This window comes from Labeo rohita, chromosome 16, assembly GCF_022985175.1.
Source record: "Labeo rohita strain BAU-BD-2019 chromosome 16, IGBB_LRoh.1.0, whole genome shotgun sequence".
In the NCBI taxonomy this organism is placed as follows: Eukaryota; Metazoa; Chordata; class Actinopteri; order Cypriniformes; family Cyprinidae; genus Labeo; species Labeo rohita.
The window spans coordinates 24,409,119-24,429,045 of record NC_066884.1 but is presented as its reverse complement, the minus strand read 5'-3'; the positions used below and the strand labels follow the sequence as shown (position 1 = coordinate 24,429,045).

The 19,927-nt window shown below is 33.4% G+C and overlaps 1 protein-coding gene across 1 annotated transcript in view; it reads right to left on the bottom strand.

Annotated features, from left to right (window-relative positions):
- The window catches only part of col14a1a (collagen, type XIV, alpha 1a), a 169,112-nt gene that overhangs the window by 96,102 nt on the left and 53,083 nt on the right, over positions 1 to 19,927 (bottom strand). Inside the window, 10 exon segments of the mRNA XM_051131522.1 lie at positions 7,372 to 7,508; positions 8,033 to 8,080; positions 8,388 to 8,520; positions 12,466 to 12,605; positions 13,455 to 13,581; positions 14,753 to 14,892; positions 16,888 to 17,017; positions 17,255 to 17,397; positions 19,276 to 19,405; positions 19,752 to 19,909. Coding sequence (XP_050987479.1) covers positions 7,372 to 7,508; positions 8,033 to 8,080; positions 8,388 to 8,520; positions 12,466 to 12,605; positions 13,455 to 13,581; positions 14,753 to 14,892; positions 16,888 to 17,017; positions 17,255 to 17,397; positions 19,276 to 19,405; positions 19,752 to 19,909 — 1,286 coding nt within the window.

Genomic DNA, 19,927 nt, shown 5'->3' with positions numbered 1-19,927 from the left:
AAAAGTCAGAACTGTGAGATACAAACTCACAATTCTGAGAAAGAAGTTAGAATTGTAAGTTTATATCTCACAATTCTAACTTTTTTTTAAAAAAGTCACAGTTCTCTGAATTCTGACTTTATTTCTCAGAATTGTGACTTTAGGTCTTGAAAATAAGTCAGATTTGCGAGCTTATGTCTCACAATTCTGATTTTATAACTTGCAATTGTGTTTATATCATGTAATTCTGACTTAATTTCTCAGAATTGCGACTTTATTTCTTGCAATTCTGACTTTATAACTCACAATTGCGAGTTTATATCATGCAATTCTCAGAAAATAAGTCAGATTAGTTTAGTTAGATTAGTTTATATCTCACAATTCTGACTTTATAACTTGCAATTGCATGTTTTAAAAGTCAGAACTGCGAGATATAAAGTCGCAATTCTGAGAAAAAAGTCACAATTGCAAGATATAAACATGCAATTCTGAGAAAAAAGTTAGAATTGTGAGTTTATATCTCGGAATTCTGACTTTATTTTTTCAGAATTGCAACTTTATGTCTTGCAATTCTGACTTCATTTCTCAGAATTCTGAGTTTATATCTCATAATTCAGACTTTATAACTTGCAATTGTGTGTTTTAAAAGTCAGGACTGCGAGATATGAACTAACAATTCTGAGAAAAATGTCACAATTGTGAGATATAAGCTCGCAATTCTGAGAAAGAAGTTAAATTGTGAGTTTATATACTTTTTTAAAAAAGTCACAGTTCTTGGAATTCTGACTTTATTTCTCAGAATAGCGACTTTATGTCTTGCAATTGCGAGTATATATCATGCAATTCTCAGAAAATAAGTCAGATTTGCGAGTTTATACCTCACAATTCTGACATTATAACTTGCAATTGCGTGTTTAAAAGTCAGAACTGTGAGATATAAACTTGCAATTCTGAAAAAGTTAGTGTTTACATCTCACAATTCTAACTTTTTTTTTTTTTAAAAAAAGTCACAGTTCTCATAATTCTGACTTTATTTCTCAGAATTTTGACTGTCTCACAACTGTGAGTTTATATCATGCAATTCTGAGAAAATAAGTTTGATTTGCGAGTTTATATCTCACAATTCTGATTTTACAACTTGCAATTGTTTATATCATGTAATTATGATTTAATTTCTCATAATTCTGACTTTATTTCTCAGAATTGTGACTGTCTCGCAATTGCGAGTATATATCGTGCAACTCTCAGAAAATAAGTCAGATTTGTGAGTTTATATCTCACAATTCTGACTTTATAACTTGCAATTCCGTGTTTCCGAGAAAAAAGTTAGAATTGTAAGTTCATATCTTACAATTCTAACTTTTTTTTTAAAAAGTCACAGTTCTCTGAATTCTAAATATTTTTCTCAGAATTGTGAGCTTATATCATGCAATTCTGAGAAAATAAGTCCGATTTGCAAGCTTATATCTCACAATTCTGATTGTATAACTTGCAATTGTGTTTATATCATGTGATTCTGACTTAATTTCTCAGAATTGCGACTTTATTTCTTGCAATTCTGACTTTATAACTCGCAATTGTGAGTTTATATCATGCAATTCTCAGAAAATAAGTAAGATTTGTGAGTTTATATCTCACAATTCTGCCTTTATACTTTTCAATTGTGTGTTATAAAGTCAGAATTGCAAGATATAATTTGGGTTTATATCTCACAGTTCTGACTTTATAGGACTATTTACACATGGTCACTTTATGCGTTTTCCCTGATATCTATCTGATTTGTTAAAACATTTCCATTTACACTTGGTCACATAATTGTCTTTGCAACATGGATATAAATTCATATATAATTGTTCATGTCAACAAAAGCAACAGACATGCGCTGCATTTTATGCTATTTTATTAATTAACAGCTAATTTCAAGATCAAAGACCGCAACATCAGCACTGGAAAGATAGGTTAGTTTCACCACTTTTAATGAAGTGTTGAGCATCTGCGACTTACTTTCAGTTTCACTTGTGGCGGTTTGTGTGTCGGCTTGCTGAAGAGATACTCAGGTACTCATGCGCGGCAATGCTTGTTGCATTAGCGCTGTCAAAGCTGACTAAAACATGCCAAATAGCCTGTAAAACACTTTTATATGTTTATTTTTATATTTTGGGAGGAGTAAAATTTGCATACATGGTTTCAACAACCAAATGCATTTACACTTGTCCAGTTTCGTCTGGAATGTGGCCCAGACCACCTCCTGAAGTGGTTTAAGCGATCGGATTTAAATGCATCTCGAATGTGTTTCGGAGGGCATTTACACCACATCTTTTTCGCAATTCTGAGAAAAAAGTTAGAATTGTGAGTTTATCTCGGATAACTCGCGCACTGTAAAAAAACAAAAAACACAATTTGTTGAGTCAGCTTAAAATAATTTGTTACCCTGCTGCCTTAAAATTTTAAGTTCAGTCAACTCAAATAAGTTTAGTCAACTTGAAATGTTAAGTTGTACTAAGTAACAACTTAGATATTTGTGTTTGTTAAACTTAACAGATGAGTAAGTAACCCAGCTGCCCTAAAATTTAGAGTTGAATCAACTCAAATATCTAAGCTGTGACTCAACAAATTGTTTTTTTACAGTGATTGTAAGTTTATATCTTACAATTTTGAGAAAAAAGCAAATGAGCAATAAATGTCTGTGACTGCAAAAAAAATTGTGTCGCAAATGGGAAATGGGCTACCGTTCTAAAGTGACTGAAAATTACAGTAAAAACATTTACAGTGTTACAAAAGATTTAGATTTCAAATAAATGCTGTTTTTTTCTATTCATTAAAAGGCAAATGGTTTGTTTCCATAAAATTATTAAGTAGCACAATTGTTTTCAACAGTGATCGAAAATTACAGTAAAAACATTTACAATGTTTTAAAAGATTTAGATTTCAAATAAATACTGTTTTTTTTTTCTATTCAAAGACAAATGCTTTGTTTCCATAAAATTATTAAGTGGCACAACTGTTTTCAACACTGATAATAAAGAAATGTTTCTTCAGCATTTTAGATTGACTTCTGATGGATCATGCGACACTGAAGACTGGCGTATTAGCTGCTAAATACGACTTAGCTTTGCCATCACAGAAATAAATGACATTTTAAAATATATAAAAATAACAATTATTTAAAATTGTAATAATATTTCACAGTATTATTGCTTTACTGTATTTTTGATCAATAAAATGCAGCCTTGGTAAGCATAAAATACTTTTTTAGAAGCATTACATTCATCTGACCCCACACTTTTAAACTGTAGTATAAAAATCAGCTACAAATATATGTATAAATATCTCATTCAGGAAAAAAAAAGGTACATTTGCCCCCTTTGGCCAGAATAATTTCTTGCAGGTGTTTCTTATAATTGTCCATCATTTCTTTACATTGACTGTTCAAGTACCAGCACAGCCATTATTGTGTACTGCAATCAAGACTTCGACTTTGAACGTAATTGCGAAAGAAGTACTGAAAAAATAAATGTACAAGTCCATGTACTTGGGGACACATAGTGTCCTCAAGCAATCTCTGGTATAATGTGGAATTCATGGTACGTTTTATGATGTTATTTGCAACCCTAAAGCTGCAAAATACCCCCAAACCACAATGCTCCCACTACTGTGCTTGTGGGTATGAGTTTCATAAGCTCAAATCTGTCCTTTCACTTGTCCAGAAGTCCTGATTGAACGGAAAACTTCAATTCTTTTTTGAGAGCAGAGGATTCGTCTTTGCCGACCTACCTTATAGACTAGATTTGGACAGTCATTTTTAATGGTTACCTTCCTGAAGCATTTTTCTGAAGCGTTATTGTACGTACAGTGGAATTATGGAGTGTAAACAGCTTGGAAATGGCTTCAAATCTATTTTTCTGACACATATGCCTCAACAACTTATCTTCTGAGGGGCTCAGGCAGCTCTGATGCTCCTTGTTGTAATATTAAACACTTGACGTACAGTAGCGATAAATGTAGGGTTGTACATTTTTTATGGGACGCACTTACTTTCACACATATGTGAGAAGATTAGAGCGATAACTGCTACTGAATGTAAGGAGTGATTGTCAAGGACAAAGAAAATTTCAATATAGCGAAATGATTCCAAAGCTTCATTAGTTTTCTCACATCTAAATATTTGAGTGTTTGATCAGCTCTCATGAAAGCTATTCTGAGTATAAGCCAAAAGACTAGAAATCTGTGTACTGAACTTTGGGGAGCTGGATGAAAATCAAGAAAGCCAGCACTCAGCTCTCTAGCCAGCATCCAATCACTGCAGTCATTCACCACAGACACACCATTAATCACACACGCACATACACACACACACAATCATGGCAGTCCATTGCTTGTTGATAATGAAATGTTGGGTTGCATTATGTGGAGTGGCTTCCTCTGTGTGAGAGTACTATCAATGAACAGACTACAAATAAGACAAATGAAAATAAGTCATTTTGCAAAATCTTACCCATGCAAAGATAAAGAGGTTATTGAAAAATTTCCAAATTGTCTTCATTTTAAGTGTATGTGTTTTGCATTTTAAAAATTAAATTACTGAGGTTTTGAATATTAAGTTATTGGATGTTTGTATATTAAAAAAGTAAGCATTTATATATTTTTTTAACTAAATAAATGTATAACTGTGGAATCAAATCATTTATTACCACAGCAGACTACACAATATGTTCAGAGTTTATGCTGTGACATATTTATATCTATAGGTGCACTCAGTGCACATTTTCCCTTACTCACACACAAAAAAATACTGGGTTCAGCCTGTTAGGTCATTTTATTGGGTTGTTTTTAAGAATTTTACCCAGGTGCTGGGTAGTTTTTCTGCACTCTAAAAAATGCTGGGTAATATTTTAACTCAGATGCTGGGTTCAGCTTGTTAGGTCATAATATTTGGTTGTGTTTAGGAATTTTACCCAGGTGCTGGGTAGTTTTTCTGCACTCTAAAAAATGCTGGGTTATTCATTTTAACCTGAATACTGGTTTTACCCTGCTAGGTCATTTTATTGGGCTGTTTTTAAGAATTTTACTCAGGTGCTGGGTAGTTTTTCTGCACTCTAAAAAATGCTGTTGTTTTTTTTTTTTTTTTTTTTTTTCTTTTTTTTTTTTGAACCCAAATGTTGGGTTCAGCCTGTTAGGTCATTTTATTTGGTTGTTTTTAAGAATTTTACCCAGATGCTGGGTAGTTTTTCTGCACTCTAAAAAATGCTGAGTTATATTTTAACTCAAATGCTGGGTTCAGCTTGTTAGGTCATAATATTTGGTTGTTTTTAGGAATTTTACCCGGGTGCTAGGTAGTTTTTCTGCACTCTAAAAAATGCTGGGTTATTTTTTTTTAACCTGAATGCTGGTTTTACCCTGCTAGGTCATTTTGTTGGGTTGTTTTTAAGAATTTTACCCAGGTGCTGGGTAGTTTTTCTGCACTCTAAAAAATGCTTTTTTTTTTTTTAACCCAAATGTTGGGTTCAGCTTGTTAGGTCATAATATTTGGTTGTTTTTAGGAATTTTACCCAGGTGCTGGGTAGTTTTTAAGAATTTTAACCAGGTGCTGGGTAGTTTTTCTGCACTCTAAAAAATGCTGGGTTATTAATTTTAACCTGAATACTGGTTTTACCCTGCTAGGTCATTTTATTGGGCTGTTTTTAAGAATTTTACTCAGGTGCTGGGTAGTTTTTCTGCACTCTAAAAAATGCTGTTTTTTTTTTTTTTTTTAGCCCAAATGTTTGGTTCAGCTTGTTAGGTCATTTTATTGGGTTGTTTTTAAGAATTTTACCCAGGTGCTGGGTAGTTTTTCTGCACTCTAAAAAATGCCGGGTTATTTTTTTAACCCAAATGCTGGGTTCAGCCTGCTAGGATATTTTATTGGGTTGTTTTTAAGAATTTTAAGGGTTTTTTTTTGTTTGTTTTGAATTTGCGCCCTCTAGCGGTGAAAGCTTACATATTGCGTAAGCTTACATCTTACATTATTGCTTAATAATAAATGTTAAATAATAAATAATAAATAAGTTTGTGGTTGTTAAAATTTTTGTTGTTTTGGAAGGAAGTCTCTTTTTTTATTTACTTAAAAAAAAATTAATACTGTGAAGTATTACAAATTCAGAATATCTATTTTATTCTATTGTTTCTATTCAATTTTAATATTTTTGATCAATGTCATCTTTGCTGAATAAAAATATTAACTTCTTTAAAAAAAAAAAACATATTGACCTTTGAACGGTAGTGTGTGCAGAAAATTATCTACAATTTTAACTTCCTTTGATCAGTCAGGTGCGGTACTGCATGGTCAAGAAAGTACTGTTTGACCACCTGCTGTTTCAGACCTGTTTTATCTGTGCAGCGTCCTGAAGAACAACTCTCATTAGCGGAGCTGTCCACCAATCCGTGGTGCTGAAACCTGAATTGAATGTGGTAGTTGCTTTGCTGTCTATGCATTGTCTGAAAGCTCTCAGATTTCATCAAAAATATCTTAATGTACGCTCCAAAGATGAAAGGTCTTACAAGTTTGGAACGACATGAGGGTGAGCAATTAATGACAGAATTTTCATTTTAAAACTTTGCTGGAACTTTCCCTCTAATGAGGTGTGCTCTCCTTTACTATCCCTGTCAGATGTTCTCTCTCTACTACATTTTGCTCTGTGACCTAAATGGCACTTGAAAAGATAATGGAATTTCCTTTTTCCCAGTCCTATCTCCTTTATCCGTCTCCTTTATAGCTTGACCCCCAATGACTCTCCAGGAAAATTACAACCCAGGAGAGGTTGATATTCTGTACAGTTAGGGGCGACGAGTCACCACAGAGTTTGAATGAAACTTCACGCCATGAAAGATCGTAACCGCGCCAGACCAAGGTTGCAGCAAAGTCAGCCTAGTGCCACAAAAACAGCAGATTCCCACATCAAAAGAACAGCCATGTTTTAATTCTTTATGCACGTCAGGAATCACTCCAGGATGAGACAAAGGGGGTTCCAGTACAGGGACGTGCATTTAAAAAGGTCACTTTGAGCAAGACATGTCCTTGTGACAGATAACACAAGCAGCAGAGCTGCATCATTCAACTTCACTTACCCGGAGGAATATGATAAGCCTGCAGTCTAACAGCACAGAGGTAATAAATTTTTCTGTTATATTTTTATAGCACAAGAGCAATATAGGTAGCTTTATGAAATAACAGCCTCGCGGGGACACAAATAAGACAAGTGTATGTTGTCCTCTTTATGTACTCCGATTCGGAGAGGGGAGTGGAGTTAAACTGTTCGAGAAGACACAAAGATGATGATGATAAAGTGTGAGCTCTTGTGTTGTTATATTAACATTAGTTATGGATGGCTGTGAGGTGTGGTTATGTTTACTCACTGTTTCTTCTGTGCGGTCTGCACTGACATATGTCACTTTGTACTGCTCCACGTCTAAGTCCAGCACCTCCCAGTTCACTTGCATACTGAAGGGGGTCTCCTCGTCCACCCACAGGTTACTCACTCCCAGATGAACAACTAGATGATACAGATCAACTTAGTCACAATGCATTCTGGGTATTTATTAGGGCTGGGTTTTGACACAAATTTCACGATTCAATTTTAATTCACAGGGGTGCAATTCGATTTCCAATTCGATTATTATGAATATATATCAGGTACAATACATGCTTACAGCTTAAATTACACTTACAGCTTTTATAAAAAATAAAAAAATGAGCTTCTCTCAAAATGAGTTGCTACAGCGACCTGTCACTCCACAGCGCCAAAATGGCATTTATTGTTTGAATATTGTGATAAAATGAACAGAATTTTAAATCTGAGACTTTGTTTCATATCAAAAGTAACAAAGCACAAAGCTTATTGTGATTGATTGGATGGGAAGCTACAATGTTCAGTTCATTTACTGGAAACAGGCTCGTTTCATTAAAAAGAGAATCGATTAAAATTGAGAAATTGATATGTTTTACCCAGCCCTAGTATTTATCTATCCATTCATCCAATGTTTAAATAACAGTAGGATAAAATCATATTTGTCTTACGTGGTGTAGTGGAGGGAAAAGTGGTGGGAACTTCCGTGGTCAAGTCCACTGCAATCAAAAAGCAAAGCAAAGCAAGACAAAACAAAAAAGAAGACAAAGCAAAACAAAACCAAAGCTCAAACATAAAAACAACAACAGCAGAAAAATAAAGCAAACAAACAAACAAAAAAACAAAACATAACAAAACAAAAAAACAAAAGGTGCAGAAGAAAAAGCAAAATAAATAAAATCCAAAATCAAAGAAAAAAACCCAAAGCATAGTAAAACAAAACAAAAACATCAATTAGTCAGTTTGAGATCATGTGAATTAGCTGGTTAGTGTTAAACATTTAAACAACATTACTGCATTTCTTACATGTATTCTCAAGCACAACCACAGCGCTGCTCTCCGTTTCGTCTTTATAGATGGCTGAGAGTGACACCTTATACTCTGTAAAAGGACTCAGGTCTTGAATCACATACGAGTCCACAGCTCCATTCAGCATCATCTATACAACACACAAACACAAAACCACCCGGTTACAGTATAAACCAGAGCTATAACAACCTTTGTTGAGAGTACGTAGGGTTGGTTTAGCCTGCTTAAACCAATATTTTGGAATGTACGGGAACATGCAGATTTTTAAAATAAACCTACCCGATAGTATGAACAAAAGCGAATGTGCTGTAAAAACGCAATAGCTAGCATGCTGTTTAAGCTTGTTTTTTTTCGATTTCTCATCTTTCAGCTCTTTCATCATGAGTCATGTTTTTCATGGGATTCACACCCAAGGATTCCACATCCTTGTTACATCCGGAAAGCAAAACATACGGAGTTGTAATCTTAACTGTGTACGAAAACGGTTAAAACTACTCGGCTGTAGTGTTCACCTCTGTTGGAAACTGCAGTGATATGCACTTATTGGTACGTATTTCACATCTTGCGAAAAATAAAGTCAGAATTGTAAGATTGTAAGAGTTTAAAGATATATACTCACAATAGCAAGAAATAAAATCATTATTATGAAATATATACATGCAGTTGTGACAAATAAAGTCAGAATTGCAAGATATAAACTCGCAATTGCAAGAAATAAAGTCAGAATTACGAGAAATAAAGTCAGAATTGTGAGATATATACAAGCAATTGTCAGAAATAAAGTCAGAATTGCAAGATATAAAGTCAGAATTGCAGGTTATAAACTCGCAATTGTGAGAAATAAAGTCAGAACTGTGAGAAAGTCAGAATTGTGGGATATAAAGTCAGAATTGCAGGATATAAACTTGCAATTGTGAGAAATAAAGTCAGAATTGTGGGATATGAAGTCAGAATTATGAGATATAAACATGCAGTAGTGAGAAATAAAGTCAAAATTGCAAGATATAAACTCGCAATTGTTAGAAATAAGGTCAGAATTGTGAGATATAAATTCAGAATTTTGGGATATAAACTTGCAAATGCAAGAAATAAACTTAGAATTGCAAGATATAAACTCACAATTGTGAGAAATAAAGTCAGAATTGTGGGATATAGATTCACAATTGTGAGCTATAAAGTGTTTTGAGGGGATAAAAAGATATTTTCCCAAAATTGTGAGTTTATATCTGGCAATTCTGACTTTCTAACTTGCAACTGTGAGTTTGTATTACAAAAAAGTAGAATTGTGACATGAAAATTCGCAATTACCCTTATTTATTTTTTATTAAGTGGTGGAAACGGGCTTCCATAAGATTATGTTACAGGCCAGACAAACTGCACTTGACAGCAAAGAAGGCAGTCAATAGTAAGGATTTATCACCAGGTGTCAAAGGGTGATGATGAAAAAAATGGACAGTCCAATTCTGGAGCAAGGCCACATCTATTTCAACCAAGACCCAAGAGTGATGGTTTTGATGAAGAGGCCCACCACAGTCCTCATCAAGAGGATGCTGAGGTATAGATTGGAAAATTATTTTCTTTTCCAGCAAAAGTGACAGTAGCTGCAACAGCATACAGACAAAACATCATGTTGGTGGCTGCTCAGCGAAGCACCTACACCATGCCAAGAACGAGAACATACATTTCACGAGTTCACCTGCCCATCTAGTCCTAATGGGCAATGGTAAACAAACTTGGCTTGCTGTCCTTAATGGAGGCTCGAACCCGAGGCTCGGCTTGAGCGCAGATGAATGATTAGGCTCCTCCCGAACCTACGTTTGGAACTTCATTAAAAAGCAAGTCTGGTATCAGGAGAGCTCTGGATCTCAGTCAGCACTGGGCCGTCCCAGCAAACCCCTTTGAGTGAATATGTGTTTCTGGGCTGACTCCTCTGCTCTGGGACATGAAGCTCCAGCCACATTCCAGTTTGCCTCACAGCATTTTATTATTTTCTGCTCTGGTGGCTCTTGGTAAACATATCGACCTGTGGTGCTATCTATAAAAAACAGCTGCACTGACTCCTGGCCAGTAATAAACTTTCTCCGTCACACACATTCACACACGCTTGTGTCTGTGGTCACGCGTGGCAGGGATAGCGGTGACGGGACACATTCAGTATGCTGTTGGTTGTTTTGGTGTTTGCGAGTGCAGGTGACTGGTCATTTCTAATAGAGAATAACAGTTGGCCCCAGGCTCCGGGTTAGGGAAGAGTATTGATCGACTCATAAATCATTTTCAAGGACCTCATAAAAATCATATTTCACTTTCTCTTTTTCAACATATATAGTTTGTTGGAACTAACATCTAGCACGATTTAAACAGCAAGTAGATCACAATGGAGAAACACTGCAGAAAGCCAGAGAGTTCAAGGGTTTAGGGTTTGGCTGGTTTGCATGTGCCCCTGCTGGAAGATGGCATGACTCCACCATCCTACTGCCAAAAAACATCTTTCTCCACTGACAGATCAAATGTTTTTGCCAGCCACATTAAAAATATTTTATTATATTATAGTAGATGTTTTGCCAGTGAACACCTGATTTATACATGCATTTAATTTTTAAGCATGAACAGACTTATAATTCATTTCTATTTGCTCCATGTAAGGTAGGATGGGGTAAGATGAGCCATTTTTTGTGGTCAGGGAAAATGCATCATTTTAAATTATTATAATGTATCTATGACAAAGGGTTCTACAACTATATATAAAAAAAATGTTCCCATGGCTCAATTTACCCCAGGTTAGGGGTAAGCTGACCCGAGTCAGTGGATAAGATGCACCATCTGGGTGTAAACTGACCGTCTAACTGAATCTGATTCAAACCCATGTGACATTTTTAAGATAATTTACCTTATTTAAAAACTAGTTTAGTAATCAAACTTCCTTTTACAAACTGTCACATTTCTTTTTTTAAAGCTAAATTAAACCAGATAAAACTAATTAAATAAGGTTTACATTTCAATATCTTTAGTTGCTTGAATTTCTGAAATAATATGTTGAATACTGAACTGATACAGTTTGTTGAGTAAAATTAAATAAAAACTGAATTAGAATGAAGGAATAAATGTCACCGAAATGTCACTCTTTTTTTACTCTTTCTATTGTATTATATTATATTATATTATATTATATTATATTATAGCTCAAAAGTCTCTTATGCTCTCCATTGCTGCATTTAATAAAAAAATACAGTATATTATATTATATAATATTATTTTAATAATATTATTTTAAAAAAACCCTATTATTATTTTTTTTTTTTTTTCATTTAATTTAATTTAATATTCTTGAAATGTATTTAAAATGTAACATTTTTTCTTGGAAAGGAAAAAACTATTTAATATGCTGCTTTGGCATCAAGCAACATTTCTTCTTTTTATTAATGCTGAAAACAGATACATTCAGGATTCTTTGATAAATAAAATGTTCAAATAAAACAGCATTTATTTGAAATATATTTTTATAATAATGTTAAAGTTTTTAATGTCACTTTTTACTAATTTAATACAACTTTAATATTAATTTATTTTTTAAAAATAAAAATGTTCACCAGTGCTGCATTTGTTACAAAAATACAGTGATATTAAAAAAAATACAATTTTAAATATTTTATTTTATTTTATTTTATTTTATTTTATTTTATTTTATTTTATTTTATTTTATTTTATTTTATTTTATTTTATTTTATTTTATTTTATTTTTTTTTTTTTATTTTTTATTTTTTTAAATGTAATTCACTCCTGAAAAGGAGAACACATTTAATCAAGCAAATCAAGCAACATTTCTTTCTTTTTTTTTTTTTTTATGCTAAAAACATATACTGTATACATATATTTTACAATAATGTTAACGTTTTTAATGTCACTTTGTACCAATCTAATACATCCCCAAACTTTATTATTATTATATTATATTACATTATATTATATTATATTATATCATATTACATTAAATTAGATTATTAATACAGAAATTAAAGAACAAAGTGAAGTTCCTTCTAGCTGTAGCACACAATCACTGTACTTGTAATTGACTGACCTCTCTTTCTTCTCCTCCTTCAGTAGGTGACCAGGCCATCTTATAGAGCACCACATCTCTGGCAGGATGTGACCAGCTGACCCGGAAACTCTCTGGGGTCACCTCTGATGTCATCATGCTGAACGGGGCTGGCACAAGCTCTGAATGAGAATCAAACAGATAAGCAAACTAAATTAATTGGCTAAACTACAATTAGTTTTTATCACACAAATGGACAATTAGGTTTCAAATTGTTTACATACAAACAAACAGAGTAGTTAATTGCAAACAATAAAATATTATTAATAATAATAACTCCACTGGCATTAACAGCTTTCACAGATGTGAAGCTATGAAACAACATGAAGGTGAGTAAATGATATAGTTTTCATTTCGGGGTGAACTAATCTTTTAAACTATTTAATTTTGCTTCAGTGAATGAATGAGCATTCTCATTTCCACAGAGCGACCGGCATTTACCATAACAATCATTTTTAAATTCAAATGTATTCCCTAGAAATTTCACCACGTAATCTGATTACTACAACGACAATGTCAGGACACCCACAGAACAATGAAACTCAGGAAATGAAGGCCCAGATCTATTATAGATTCCAGCAGCCAATCAATGATTACTGAATGTAACAGCCTGTCTAGAAACTGATGATCTAGGACAGAGAAAGCATCCATTCCTGCTTTCCAGCTGGAGTAAATTGCAGACTCTGTGTGCAGCGAATATTGTAAATTCAGCTGGAGGACGAAAATACGACAAAATATGCACATACATGTACATGTTAAATCAGCATTGCTGCAACTAGACAAGATTTGTTCTGGCCGTGCTCATGATAATGAATACCAATGGGCCTTGTCTCTTCTGTGAAACATTATTTGCATAAATCCACAACCACCGCCCAGCATATGCTCACATCCCTAATCCAACCGACAAAACAGAATCACTGAATTCACCAATTTAAACATGCAGTTCATTGGCAGGAATCAAACAGTCTCACTTGTAGTGAATCCGCCACTGAGCGCCTCTGATTGACCAGAATTGTAGAGAGCAAAAACCGCAACGGTGTATTCAGTTAAGGGTGACAGGTTCTTCAGGTACACATTGGTGACTGGACCCAAAACCACCTGGAGAGTAGAAAAACAATGCATTTATCTTCATTAAATTAAAAAAGAAACAATTCAGGAATCATAATGTAGGGCCTTGTAATTATTTATATTTAAAGGAGAAGTCCACTTCCAAAACAAAGATTCATATATAATGTACTCACCTCCTTGTCATCCAAGATGTTCATTTCTTTCTTTCTTCAGTCATAAAGAAATTATTTTTTGAGGAAAACATTTCAGCATTTTTCTCCATATAATGGACTGATATGGTGCCCCGATTTTGAACTTCCAAAATACAGTTTAAACGTGGCTTCAAACGATCCCAAATGCGGTTATAAAAGATCCCAGCCAAGAAAGAAGGGTCTTATCTAGCATAACTATCGGTTATTTTCTTTTAAAAAATACAATTTAAATACTTTTTTTAAATCTCAAACGCTCATCTTGCCTTTCTCTCGCTGAACTCTGTGTATTCTGGTTCAAGACAGTTAGGGTATGTCGAAAAACTCCAATCGTTTTTTCTCCCTCAACTTCAAAAATCATTTCAAAATCATCCTACATCGCTGCAGAAGTTCCGACTCAGTCTTTGAAAAGTGAACAAGCGAAGAAGATCAAACACCCTTAACAAAAAAGGTAAAACAGCGATATAGGAAGATTTCGAAGTTGAGGGAGAACATGAGATGGGAGTTTTTCGACATACCCTAACTGTCACGAACCGGAACAAAAACAGTCCAGGCAGAGTAAGAAAGTATATAAATGTAATTATTTTTATTAAAATAAGATCGTTACGCTAGATAAGACCCTTCTTCCTCGTCCTGGATCATTTACAACCACATTTGGGATTGTTTGAAGCCGCATTTAAACTGCATTTTGGAAGTTCAAAATCGGGGCACCATAGCAGTCCATTATATGGAGAAAAATGCAAAAATGTTTTCCTCAAAAAACATAATTTCTTTACAACTGAAGAAAGAAAGACATGAACTTGGATGACAAGGGGTGAGTAAATTATTTGTAAATTGTTGTTCTGGAAGTGGACTTCTCCTTTAAATTAAGATATTATTTAACTAATATTCAGTCAATTGAATTCTACACATTATGTATTTGGTTAACTAGGTGTAAGAGGTAATGAGTGCATGTTTGTTTAATAGAGAAACAAGTGCTTGTCATGTATTGTAGGTTGTGTTGTAGTGATCACCTCACTGGTCTGGACACCATCTGTCTTCAAGTACACGACACGGTAGCCCTTAACCTTATTGGATACTGCGTCCCAGTTTAGTCGCACAGAGCTGTGGTCAACTTCAGTGACCCGCAGGTTACGTGGAGGTCTAAGAGACACTGCAGGAAGACAGGACTAATGATCAATTGCTGACACATATTGAATTTTAAGTGACATTGTTATAATATTAAAGTCACATTGATTTTAATGCACTTTTTATCTGCTCATTAATTTTCCTAAAAATATGTTCTGCCCTTGCCTGGCAGCTCAAGAGAATGAGAGCGTGTAAGAAAATGTAATGTCTTTGAATTAAACCTACAACTGGTAATTTAGATTCATTTTACTGAATCAGTTTAAACTGCCAGTTTCACAAATATATATGGGGATAGTTCACCCAAAAATGAAAATTATGTCATTACTTACTCACCCTCATGTCGTTCCAAACCCATTAGACCATAAATCTTCGGAACACAAATTAAGATATTTTTGCTGAAATCCGAGAGCTTTCTAACCCTGCATATACAGCAGCTGTACTACCACATTTAAGGCTCAGAAAGGTAGTAAGGACATTATTAAGTCCATGTGACATCAGTGGTTCAACCAAAAGAGAATACTTTTTGTGTGCAAGTAAAACAAAAATAATGACTTTATTTATCAATTTCTTCTCTTTTGTGTCAGTCTTCGATGCGCGTTCACGAGAGTGCCATGACGCATGCTGGTGTTCTGACGTAGAAAAGAAATTTGAAAGCATTTGAAATATTTTAAAATATTTTTACTATTTAAAATAAGAGTTTTCTATTTTAATATGTTTTAAATTGTAATTTATTCCTGTGATTTTTAAAGCTGAATTTGTAGTCACATGATCCTTTAGAAATCATTTGAATATTTGCTGCTCAAAAAACATTTATTATTATTATGTTGAAAACAGCTGAGTAGAATTTTAGAAAGTTCAGAAGAACTGCATTTATCTAACATTATAAATGTCTTTACCATCACTTTTGGTCAATTTAAAGCAGACTGCTAAATAAAAGAATTAATTTCTACAATTATCTATAATTAATTTATAATTAATTAGCTTTTAAATGGTATAGTGTATAATGTTACAAAAGCTTTTTATTTCAGATAAATGTTGATCTTTGGATCTTTCTATTCATCAAAGAATCCTGAAAAAATATACTCACCTGTTAAATATTGATATTATTATAATGATAAAAAATGTTTCTTGAACAGTAAATCAGCATATTAGAATGATTTCTGAAGGATCATGTGACACTGAAGACTAGAGTAACGATGCTGAAAATTTAGCTTTGATCACAGGAAGAAATTACAATTTAAAATATATTCAAATAGAAAGCAGTTATTTTAAATATCAAAACAATATTACAGCTTTTGCTGTATTTTGGATCAGTGTTGGGGAAAGTTACTTCTAAATGTAATGCATTACAATATTGTGTTACTTCCTAAAAAAGTAACTAATTACATTAGGTACTTTTTATGGAAAGTAACACATTACATTACGTTTGCGTTACTTTTAAAATCTGGACAGGGCTTGCTTGTTTGCTTTTAATATACAATAATTTAAACTTTCACACTAAAAGTGAAATGAATAAGCCTGAGGCTGAATGAAAAGTAAATTCATGTCTGTATAGTAGAAAAACAAAAAAAACAATGAAGCACAAATGCTAGTTTATCTTATCCCATTTATCGACTGGTCAGTCAATAAATGGGAAAACAAAGTAACGGCCATTACTAATTTGAAAAAGTAAGTAAAAGATATTTAACTCAGTAGCTTGAAAAAAGTAATCTGATTACGTAACTCACGTTACTTTTAATGTGTTACCCCCAACACTGTTTTGGATCAAGTAAATGAAGAGAATTCTTTAAAATAAAACATTAAAATCTTACTGTTCAAAAACTTTTGACTGGTAGTTTATACCACCCAGCCCTATTACTTGGAGCACCTTTAAGCACATTATTATGTTTATTAATGTGCAGCATTCTAAGTTTATCTGTGCTGCAGAATTCAAAACAGAATCATTAAACACATGACATTATAGAAAAGAAAAGAAAACTGACTATGTTTCAATTTAAGACAGTCTGGTCTGGACACTCACTGGTGGTCTCCTGAACAGTAGCGGGATTGCTGGCCTCCTCTCCGAACATGGCATAGACCGTAACGGTGTACTCTGTGTCAGGAATCAATCCAGTCAGTTCCACATCAGTCACCGACTCATCCACCTTTAGCTGCATCACAAAAACAACAGCAACACCTTTAGAGCAGCATAAAGGTTCCCGAAACACAGATCAAAGTGCAACCAAGGGAACTCAAACGTGATGAATGTTATTCTTCATCTACGGCTCCCATGAAAAGAGTGTAACAGCAAAGCTACTATTTCGGTGGAAGTGTCATCATGTCGGCGCAGGCTTAACGTTTACTCAAACACAGACAGGCACACTCACAAAGACAATTTGCAGCCTCACCTCTCTTTCATCTGTAGTCTCACTGCTCAGTGGAGCGTAAAGGATCATGTACCCAGAAGCCCCTTCTGCATCCCTCCAGCGGACTCTAATGCTGTTGTCTGTCACATCGTACACCTTGAGATCACTCACTGTTGGTAGAGCCACTGAGACACAAACACACATACAAATCAGACATCCATATTTAACATAGACAGATGGTCTGTGTTTTTTGTACTGTATGTGTCTGCATGTGTGTGAGTGTGTTCATTGCTAAAAGCATTTTCTAAATCCATGTTTTTTTTTTACATATTTTACAGCAAAAGTACAGAAAACAATAATATTTGTAATGTGATTAATAATAATAATAATAATAATAATAATAATAATAAAATTAATTTTAATGTATTAAAATACTTATTGTCACCAGCAAATAGTAGTCAAAAGTTTTTGAACAGTAAGATTTGTAATGTTTTTTTTAAAGAAGTCTCTTCTGCACACCAAGCCTGCATTTATTTGATTCAAAGTACAGCAAAAATGGTTAAATGTTGAAATATTTTTACTATTTAAAATAACTGTTTTCTATTTGAATATATTTTAAACTATAATTTTTTTCCTGTAATCAAAGCTAAATTTCAACATCACTACTCCAGTCTTCAGTGTCACATGATCCTTCAGAAGTCATTTATTTATTTATTTATTTATTGTCAATATTTCAAATCAGCATTTATCTGAAATAAAAAAAGCTTTTGTAACATTATACACTATACCATTCAAAAGCTTGGAGTCAGTATTTATTTATTTAATTAATTAATTAATTAATTAATTAAATAGAAATTAATACTTTTATTCAGCAAAGATGCATTAAATTGATCAAAAATAATGCTAAATTTATAATGTTACAAAAAATTATATTTCAGATAAATGCTGTTCTTCTGAACTTTCTATTCATCAAAGAATCCTGAAAAAATGTACTTAGCTGTTTTCAACATAATAATAATAACAATAACAATAATAATAATAATAATAATAATAATAATAATAATAATTATTATTATTATTATTATTATATGTTAGAATGATTTCTTAAGGATCATGTGACTGGAGTAATGATGCTGAAAATTTATCTTGAAATCACAAGAATAAATTACATTTTAAAGTATATTTAAATAGAAAACAGTTATGTTAAACAGTAAAAATATTTCACAAGTTTACTGTTTTTGCTGTGCATTAGATGAAAAAATGCAGACTTGGTGAGTAGAAGAGACTTTTTAAAAAAAAACATCTAAAATCTTACTGTTCAAAAACTTTTGACTGTATTTCCATATATATATATATATATATATATATATATATATAAGAATAATTAACAAATTTAATTACATTTTTCAATTTTCCTTTAAAAGGAAAAAAATCCAATGGCGTAAGAAAAATTACATTTTTAAATAATTGTACATTTATTTTAAATGATTAGATTTTAGTTAGTCTATTTTAAATCTAAAATTATATTTCAGAAAACAACTTTTGATATCTAACACAATTCAAGCTTCCCATTTAAATATTGTTTTACTGGAAAAAAAATACTGATAATGAAACCAATATTTTGCAGCATATGTATGTCTAGAGTATTTTTTTTTTTTTTTTCAGTTTTGGATGTGTGCTTAAAAGGTTTGCAAATAAGAACAAGTTTTGTTCTTAGTTGAATTCTAGTAAGGGTGTGACTTTAATGAAGTGTACGAGAATCTTTCACCACAAACCAAAGACGTTAAACATCTTAATCAACCACTAAATACTGCAGACTTCAGTCTTGTCTTGTGTTGACTGATATGTGTCTACTCAAAAGTAGTGGTTAGGAAATAAACATATTGTATATAAGAAGGTGATGACAGAATTACAGCAAACGGCTTTAGGAAAAAGAAACAGGCGTGTGGTTTGTGGGTAATTACTTTACAGTGAAATCGTGTTGAAGGACACGAGCCTGCAATACTTGCTATGAAATATTCTGTAGTCAACGTTGGTCGTAACAAGTTTAGAGTATGACTCACGCGTGATCTCGCTGCCTCTGAGAGCGTCACTCGCTGCGCTGCGGTACACAGCGAACACAGCAATCTCGTATTCAGTCTGAGAGTTCAAATTCTGCAGGACGACTGAATTCTCCGTGCCACCCACCACAATCTGTACAGCAAGACAACAGCGGTTTGTGATGCCTAGCACAGCAGTTATGAAAAATAAGACCAAAAAACTCAGCTGTGTTAAATAATGTGGCAAAGTGCAGCACATAATATTTATAGTATTGTGCTGACACCCATCACAAAAATGAAAATAGAACAAAAGATAAAAGAGCCACTGAAAAGTATTTTGACATTTAAGCTACAGTTAAAAATGTACTGTCATTCTGCCACATAACAAAATATCAAACCAATTGGGGTTTATTTTTAAGACAGAAAGCACAAAAATGACTTATAAAACAATGACAATGAATGTTGGATGGATGTTGAGTATATCTGAAAACACTGGTCACCTCATCCAGAATATCTGCTCCGGATGGATGGTAAACCACCCGATATTTTTCCACACTGCCAGGCGCATGAGTCCAGGACACACGAAAACTATGTGCAGTCACCTCAGAAGTGACCAAGTCCTGGGGTGGAGATGCCGTCTCTTCAGTTGGAGAATCTCCTGTTGATCATAAGGTAA